At 52.1% G+C, this 9,164-nt stretch overlaps 1 protein-coding gene across 1 annotated transcript in view; it reads left to right on the top strand.

Moving 5' to 3' along the window:
• Positions 1–1,621: 1,621 nt before the first annotated feature.
• SLC28A1 (solute carrier family 28 member 1) overlaps positions 1,622–9,164 on the top strand; it is a 60,794-nt gene continuing 53,251 nt past the window's right edge. Inside the window, exons 1-3 of the mRNA XM_070478303.1 lie at positions 1,622–2,559; positions 3,968–4,056; positions 6,581–6,675. Of these exons, the coding sequence (XP_070334404.1) occupies positions 2,185–2,559; positions 3,968–4,056; positions 6,581–6,675 (559 nt within the window). The 5' untranslated portion in view covers positions 1,622–2,184. The remainder of the gene's footprint in view (positions 2,560–3,967; positions 4,057–6,580; positions 6,676–9,164) is intronic.

The raw sequence follows: 9,164 nt of genomic DNA, 5'->3' as shown, positions 1-9,164 counted from the left end.
CACAGCCTATTAAGTCCTTGTTGGAGAGATCAGGCCACACAGAGATGTCAAGGTTCTAGGACACAGTGTAGGGAATGTTTCAAAACAATTTTGGTTACTCCTAGATGTGTCAGGTCTCCTGGCTTCTCTCTGGGCACAAGAGAAACCAACCAAGGAGGGGAGGGGAGAAGAGGGAGGAGGATGCGGAGAGGGGAGAGGCGAGGGGAGGGACGGAGAGGTTTGAAGGGGCAGAGGCAGAGAAGCAGGTACAGTCCAGTCTGCCCTTTGCTGGGGCCTGATGTGCCCTTCCACCCACCCCACAGGGCAGCTGCAAGCCCACCCCTGTGGGGGCTGCCCAGGGTGCCAAGTGTTCTGCTCAGGGTAAACCAGAAGTGTGCCACAAGCATGTAGTTTGTGATCAAGGCAGCCCACGAGCCCCCAACAGAGTGAGCAGGGCTCAGTGTGGATCTCCAACTGAAAGAACAGATTGCAAAAAAAGCTGGTAGACTACCAGCCTCTTTTGTGAAATGAGTAACATTAAAGAGTATTCACTTATGAAAAAATCTGGAGAAAAATTCCACAAGCTCAGCGGTGGTCATCTCTGGAAGGCTCAGATTAGAGGGACTTTTAACTTTCTGCATTCTGTCTGTTTCTATAATGTTTAAATGTTCAATGATGCATGTGTAAATTTGGTAATCAAAGTGGCCAAAAAAATGTTGTTAAGAGAAGAGGTACCCCCGCCCTTCACCCATCCTGGTTCTCAGATTTCCAAAACAACCAGCCTGTGCTGGTAATTCCCTCTCTGTGTTACCAGGAAGTGTTTATGCATCACAAAGGATTCTGTCACGAGTGTGTCTGATTAATTATTAAAGAGATGTTGTCAGTCCTGTCAGATAAGTTTAATATTTAGTTCCAGCATTAAAACATTAAAGGGTTTGTCCATTGACTTTGCATGCCGTTGCTTAGGTGTCAGTTAAAAAGCAGTGAAACAAAGAGGCAAACTGTGTGATTTTATTTTGTTTTCAAGACCTCTTAGACCGGAAACACTTTTACTGTTTGTGGTACTACACTGCTTTTCTTATCTTCAAGCTCAGGAAAATAGGTTGCTGTTATAATTACGGATGTAGTGAGAAAAGGGAGACTGGGAAAATTACAGAATGAAAGATAAAATACATGATCTAGAAAACTGAAAAGCCCTGATGACAAGTGGAAAAGGAGGCCCCAGGAGGGGACATGGGAGAGTGATAGTAATAAAGGGGGGCTTCTTGGAAGAGATGGGCCTGTTTGGAAGAAGAGTGGAGAGGAGGGCATCATAGATGAGGAAGGCAGATTTAGTCATTAGGCAGGAGTTCCAAGGGCCAGGTCCAGAATGGGGCCCACTTGCCCCATTTCCTCTTTTCTCTGACAGAGGCTAGAGTCCCTGCCTCGGCCGTGGCCCAGGGCTCCCGAGTTGGTGCTGGACAGAGCCAGGTGGGAGGCCCAGCCTCCTTCAACTCTGGACTCTGCCCAGGGATTTCCAGTGAAATGAGAAGGCCGGCCAAGGCCCAAGCAGGTTGGATCCAGCCCATCCCCGTGGAAACACGCACTTGCGTCTGTCCCCCAGAGGGACGTGTTGACCACAAATATGTGAGTAGGAAGCGGAGCTTGTCCCCGCTCTGTGCAGCTGTGTGTCTGCTTTTGCCTGTGTGCGTGGGTGGCTGGGCTTTCCCAGGCTCTGCCTGTGTGTCTACTTCCCTACATGTCCCTGGGGGTCCTGTGTGCACCTGTGTGTGGCCCTCTGTGCTTGCCCCCGGGTATGTGAGATTAGTCAGGCTGGCATTTGGACAGGGTAGGGTACTACCCAAAAGGGAGAAAAAGAGAGGGGGCAGGAGTGGAGAGAGATAGGGTGTTAGTTAGGGCTCTTATATATAGATGAGTTTAGGCCTACAAACTGAACTTCAGCACCCACTAAGAAAAAAGAAAGAAAGAAAAAAAAATACCAATTACATTGGCTCTTGTAATTGAAAAGTCCAGGAGGGAGTACTGATTTCAGATACAGTTGGATTCAGGGACTAGAATGATGTCTTCAGGATATTTCTGTCTTTCAGAGATGGGAGCACATGATACAATGAAAATATCACATAATAGCAATGAAAATATCACCTGATAGCAATGGTTTTAACCTGTTGGAGGGAGTGATGAAAGCTAGGGCATGTGTTCAGAAAAATGCCTCTATATCAGACACATAGACATGCTATACAGAATTCCTCCCTTTCCTTCTCTGTGAAGTGGGTGGAACTTGCCCAGTTTTTGCCTGACTTCCCAGACTTACAAGGAGTTGCCCCTCACAGGTTCAGGAGAGCAGGAAGCGGCCCTTCCTCTGTCCCTGGGGACCCTGACTTAACGAGGGTTGAGCTCTGGGATGGGAGAGACTGTGCCAGGTCTTGCCTGGCCTCCTTTCAGCTCTGGGCCCTGACTTTGTCTTTCAGCTGCAAGGTCTGGCTCATGGAGGACGACACACCTATAGGAAGAGAGTCCATCTCTCTCGCCTCAGTGGCCAACGGTTTGGACAACAGGGGGGCTGAGCTCTTGGAAAGTCTGGTCTGTCCCCTCCCTCATCCTGGTTTGCCCCCCACCCCCACCTGGTGGGAGGGTCCTTTGTTCACCATCTTCCTCCCACCCCTCTCTCCTCCTCACCTCTTTGGTGAACACTTGGGAACCGCCCCTCCCGAACCCCCCCAGGGTTTTGACCTCCCCTCCCCACCCTCTGCACAGAGCAGTCTCCTTCATCCCTTGGGGAACATCTGTGCACACCCACCGCGAGCCAGTACTGCCTGTCCTTGTTGGAAAGGTCAGGGAATGGCTCCACCAGGAAATGACATTTGAGCTGTGATCTAAAACGTAAGGAGAAGCCTCACAAAGAGGGCGTGGGGGTATCTCTGGGGAAGCCTCCGCCTCTGAGGAGCCAGCAATCTTGTCCTGGCTCTGGAATGGCCAGGTTGAGGCCCACCACCTAGTACTCTGGAGTCTAGCGTGACACCCTCTTCCTTCCCAACCTCCTGTTGAAAGTGAAAGTGATAATCACTCAGTCTTGTCTGACTCTGTGACCCCATGGGCTATAGCCAGCTAGGTTTTTCTGTCCATAGAATTCGCCAGGCAAGAATAGTGGAGCAGGTAGCCATTCCATTCTCCAAGGGATCTTCCCGACCCAGGGATCGAACCCTGGTCTCTTGCATTGCAGGGAAATTCTTTATCGTCTGAGTTTACCTTCTGTTACCAAGTCCAAGCTCACTCTGCTCGCTGCACACAGGCCAATGAATCCTTCGGACAAAGGGTTGAGGCAAAGGAAAGACTTTATTCAGGGAGCTGAGAAGACGGTGGGCTAGCGCCTCAAAATAACCATCTTATGGGGTCTGGATGCCAGGTTCTTTTATAGATCAGAGATGTGGGGAGGTGAGGGAGCCAAGAAAAAAGCCATTGATCTTGCAAACATTTCCTAGAATGGCAAGCCTCAGGTAGGGGATGTGTTAATTTCTTCCTTCCTGCCATCTACAGGTGAACAGGGTCCTGAACAAAGGCACTTTAGTTTAACAGTCAAGCCCAGGGGCAGAGTCCCCTGAGGCGGGCCATCATATGTACGGTTATAATAAAAAAAACAACGAAAAGCAAGTCAAAGAAACAGTTCCATCGTAGGGTCAGAATTGGCTTCTTCTCACAACACCAACACCCCCCCCCCCACCCATTCCCCACCCTCCAACACAGACCACGAGCTCCCAAGGGCAGGATGAGCCTAGCACAGAACACAGTACACTGTAGGTACTCAGGGCACACTCTGGAATTTACTTAAGTTCCCTCTGGTTGTTCACTGTGCTTAGCCCCCACCCCAGCACACTCCTGAGGTGCCCTTGGGCACACTGGTGGCAGCCTGAGTCTCTCCACACTCCGGGCCCCCAGCCATAGTTCTCCCTCGAGGTGGGAGCATAATCCGCTCCTTCTCTGGTGGCTTTAGGAGGAAGGCCAAGACCCTGGCAGCAACGCAAGCCCTTTGGAAGTTGGGGACAGCTGGAGCAAGGCTGGCCCAGAGCCCTCCTCAGGATGGTAGGTGATCTCCGGGAGGGGCATGGGCTGGTTGGCTTGGGAAGGAGACCCCCGTGGGGAGCAGAGGTGGGGAATCTGGCCCCCTGATGGGGAGGGGGCTCCCTGAACCTTTGTTGAAGGAAGGAGTAAAGGTGTTTTAGAAACAAGTGAGTTCTGTTGGCCTCCGCCTCAGTGGTGAGCCAGGCCAGTTTCCCAACCTGCTTTAAAGCAGGTTCCCATTGGGAACCTCAATTTATACTGGGGGGCTGCTTTGGTTGAAGCTGGATGGGGGCCCTGAACCAATCTGGCCCCCTCTCAACTCACCAGCTGCCTTCTACCCTATCTGGTTTCTAGGGCTCCTCAGGGAATCCTGAGGCTTAGTTTGAAACCCCCTAGACTGGCCCAGGCCCCTTGTTTCACATGGGGAGGCTGAAGCCCAGGGAGGGAGAGAAGTGGGCCCAGGTCACACAGGCAGCAAATGGAGCCTAGGGCTCGGCCTGCTGACACCCAGGCCTACTGTGAGGTCCTCACTGGCCAGACCCTGAGCTGATGAGAATGTGAAGCCACAAACACAGCCTCTGTGCACTGGTCCCAAATCGAATCTCAGAGATAGAGTTCTGAGTGAAGCAGAAAAGAGTAGCTTGGTTGCTTTGCCAGCCAAAGGGGGATACAGTGGGTTCAGGCCCTCAAAACTGTGTGTCCCCACCCAGGTGGATTTGGTGAGGTTTTATAGCAAAGGTTCAAGGGTGGGGCGCTGACAAGATTAGGGTGTGTGCAGGGCCTGCACACCTTTAATCGAGTCTCAGGTGATCTCTTGATGAACTTATCTGGTTTCTTTAATCTGGCCTCGGGTGGTCTTTTCTGGAATGAAGAATGCTGACGTTTTCCATTTGTTGGGTTTTAGTTTGGTAAAAGCTCAAAAATACTGTTACCTGTGTTCCTTGAGGCTGAGCCAGGACCTGACCCAAGGCTGCATTATTGTTTCTTGGCTGCTCCTCCCTTGTCTTTGCCTCCACTCCCTTCCCTGATTAGCAACTGCTTGAACCTGCCCTTTGGGACTCAGGGAAGGTCATGGATGCTGGAAGGTTTCCGAGCCCAGGAGCCCCATAGAGTCCTGCAGTTTTCAAGCATGGAATGCGGCAGAGTCTGTCTGTCTGCCTTGGGGTGAGACTGAAGAAAAATGTCTCACTTAGGAGGTGGGGAGGTAGTGAAGGACAGGGAAGCCTGGTGGGTCTCATGGGGCTGCAAAGAGCCGAACATGACTGAGCAACTGAACAGCAGTGGGAGGTGGGGACAGAGAGCAGAGAGTTTCCTTTAAACAGTGGTGACTGAATGAGTGTGAGTGATCATCTCTTACATGCTCAGGCTGGGGGACCTCAGAGGCTATTCAGGTCCCCAGGGACCTATTCAGTCTTTCCTCTGGGGGCAGTCAGGTGACCAAGTGACCAGACAAGAACTGACATTTGCTCCAGATTCAGAAGGCAGTGGAGGTGCCAAATGGCTGCTGGTGGGCTGTTGATTCCTCCCTTTTTCTGGGAGGAGCTGTTACTCAGAGGATAAGGTTCCACAGGTATAATAAGTACAGAGCTGAGTGCCTCCAAAGGCTCCTCCTTGCTCCTCAGACAGGTGGAAATGGGACGGGCAAGGGGAGGCAGCCATCGTGGTTGGTGCATTTCTTTATGTGGGTGATGTTCTTCCTTATTGTCTCAGTTCATTCTTTCCAAAGCCCTGGAGCCTGGAGCATCACTGTGGTAATTAGTGGTGCTGCTCCAGGCTGAGGAACAGCTGGTTCGGACAGACAGAGGCCGGAAACAGTGAAGGGCTGAGTCATGTCTGACTCTTTGTGACCCCATGGACTGCAACACACCAGGCTTCCCTGTCCTTCACCATCTCCCGGAGTTTGCTCAAACTCATGTCCATTGAGATGATGATGCCATCCAACCATCTCATCCTCTGTTGTCCCCTTCTCCTCCTGCCTTCAATCTTCCACAGCATCAGGGTCTTTTCCAATGAGTCACTCTTCACCTCAGGTGGCCAAAGTAATGGGCTTCAGCTTCAGCATCAGTCCTTCCAATGAACACTCAGGATTGATTTCCTTTAGGATTGAGTGGTTTGATCTCCTTGCAGTCTAAGTGACTCTCAAGAGTCTTTTCCAGCACCACAATTTGGAAGCATCAATTCTTCAGTGCTCAACCTCCATTGTGGTCCAACCGTCACATCCATACATGACTACTGGAAAAATCACAGCTTTGGCTATATGGACCTTGTCAGCAAAGTGATGTCTCTGCTTTTTAATACACTATCTAGGTTTGTCACAGCTTTTCTTCCAAGGAGCAAGCATCTTTCAATTTCATGGCTGCAGTCAAGGCATTCTTCAGCTTCCTCCTATAGGGTTGACCTTTGGCCCTGTGGGATGTCAAGGCCAGGGTTGCCATTTTACTGGGGATGAAGCTGAGTGGCTTCTGCCTGGAAGTGTTGAGGATCCTCACAGGTGTGGGAGTCTGGTGGGGAAGCCTCTCTTAGACCCTGCTGGTCTTCTCCCCAGGAGAAGGAGGCTGCAACCAGCCCTGAGAGTGAGACACTTCTGCAGGGAGCACGCACAGCTGTTCCGCTGGATCTGCATAGGCCTGCTCTGTACCGGTGAGCTCTGGGCCCAGCCCCTTCCAGGGAGACAGTCACTCCTGCCCAGCCCCCTGCCCCCACCACCCAGGTTTCAGCCACCTCCAACCCAGCTAACCATGTCTCAGGGTAGGGTCATTCACTTACCCAACAACTCAACAAGGGTTTTGAGCACCGACTCAGGGCCAGCTCTTGTTCCAGAAGCTGGGACATATGAATTAGGCCAGACCAGATCTTATTCTCAAGGTAACTCTCTGATCAGTAAGGGAGAGGGGAACATATATTTCCACATAATTCACAGGCCATCTGGGAGCACCAGGGAGGGATCGTGGGGGTGGTTGGGGGTCTTCCAGGAGGAGGTAACATTCTGATCTCTCAGGGTGAACAGCAATTAGCCAGGTAAAAGGGGAAAGAAGAGAAGTGAGGAGGTAGAGGGACACATGAGTAAAGGTGGAAACCTGTAGCATGTGGGCAGGCAGCCGATAAAGAGTCGAGTGGCTGGAGGGTAAAGTTCTAGACCAGGAGTGCCAGAGGAGGAGGCCAGGTATTGGGAAGGGGGGTTGGAGAGACTTGGATTTTACTCTCAAGGCCAGAGAGAGCCATCAAAGGATTTAAACAGGGAAGTGGCAAGCTTGGATTCACATTGTGGAAACCCAGAGGAGGCAGACAGGAAAGACGGGAAAAGGAGACAATTGAGAGCCACTATACACGTGGGAGAAGATGAAGGGGTGGAGAGGATGGAGGGAGTGGATCTGAGAAATCCTCAGGAAGCCACACCAGTCAGACCTGGGAGCTGATCACTGTGCTGATCACCATGCGGGACGAAGTGGGCCCTGGAGGAGTTCTGCTTGGGGCACAGGGTGGGTGATGCTGCTCACTAGAGCCAGGGACCACAGTTGGAGGAGGGGGTCTCGGCCGGGAGGGGGATGGCAAATTGTTTTGGACAATGTGTGGAAGGAACTGCTGCCAGGCCCTCCAGGTGGAGAAGAAGCTTCCCAGGGGTGCTTGGAGAATGAATTGAGAGGTGGCTCATGTTTGGAAACGTGGAGACCGGTCACACAGAAGGAGGTAGAGAAGACGAGGGGCCCTGAGACAGCCTGAGAAGGGGTATAGGTGGGACAGCAAGCATGAGACCAGGAGCAAAGGGTTGCAAGAGGGAGGGAAAGATGGCCAGCATCTCTGCAGTGAGGAGACCAGCAGGACAAGGATGGAGCGGTGCCTGTGGACTTTAGGGACAAGGAGATCATGGTGACTTAGGGCAGAGGTGCAACAGCTGGATTGGAGAACAGGAGGAGAGGCAGTGTAGATGGTAAGCTGTGTCTACACTGCTCTTCTGAGAAACTTTTTTATGAGCGCTGGGTGCGAATACGCATTTATTTATGTATTCATTTTTGGCTGTGATAGGTTTTCGTTACTGCGCACAGGCTCTCTCTAGTTGCGGTGAGTGGGGGCTACTCTTCATTGCTGTGCGGGAGCTTCTCACTGTGGTGGCTTCTCTTGTGAAGCACAGGCTTTAGGCGTGTGGGCTTCAGTAGTTGTGGCCCAAGGGCTTCTTAGCTGTGGCTCGACGGCCCTAGGGCGAAGGTTCTGTAGTTTCGGTGCACGGGATTCGTTGCTCCGCGGCATGTGGAATATTCCCGGATCATTGGCAGGCAGATTCTTATCCACTGCGCCACCAGGGAAGTCCTGGACAGGAATATTAATAGAAGGGTGTGGCAGTTTCCAGGAAGAGGGTGTGTTTGTGAAGGGAGACACTTTGACCGGCTTTCTGAACTGAGGCAGGGAGTTTGGGGAAAGAAGGGCAGAAGCGGGGTGGCAGAGGTGACCAATGGAGCAAGATTCCCTGGGCAAGGGAAGCAGGGTTCCAGGGCCCAGGCACGGGCATGTCTTCATGGCTGCAGGCTTGCCTCGGCGTGGAAGGCGGAAAATAAAACGGGGAGGTGGTGTGGTTGCCCAGACCTTCATGGGGGCCACACGGGGAGAGGACGGGGAGACATGTCAGCGGTGGCCCCAGTCTTTGTGATTAAGTCAAAGTGGGGTCCCCTGCTGAGATGGGGCTGGCTCGTGGCCCTGGCAGCTTCCTCCGATGGATGTCGGATGCGGTGAAGGCTTCCTGTGGCAGAAGCTGAGCAGGGCCTTCTGGCTCCCCTTGTGTCCTCCTTCACTCAGATTCAGATTTGTTTTTTTCGAAGAAATGGTTGAATTCCATCTAGCAGGTCATGGAAATGACCCTCCCCTTCCTACTTCCCCTTCTGTCTTGGCTGTCAGGAGCTCCCTTCCTTTCTCCATGTTTGGGTGATTTTGATTTCCTCCAGCTCTCTGCTGTCTTTATTGTATCATGTCTTCTATGATGAGGCTCATCATGGACTTTCTGAAGCAGGCACGGTACAAGCTCGTGTTCTCAGCACTTGCTTTGATTCCAAGCAGTGGCCTGCTCACCTTAGGCGGGCTTTCTCCACAGATGCCAAGATAATATTGGCGGCTGACTGACGTGGAGGGCCTCACTGTCC

This window comes from Odocoileus virginianus, chromosome 16 (assembly GCF_023699985.2).
Source record: "Odocoileus virginianus isolate 20LAN1187 ecotype Illinois chromosome 16, Ovbor_1.2, whole genome shotgun sequence".
Lineage (NCBI taxonomy): Eukaryota > Metazoa > Chordata > Mammalia > Artiodactyla > Cervidae > Odocoileus > Odocoileus virginianus.
Note: the sequence above shows the minus strand (reverse complement) of the source record. Positions and strands in the feature narration are given on the sequence as shown.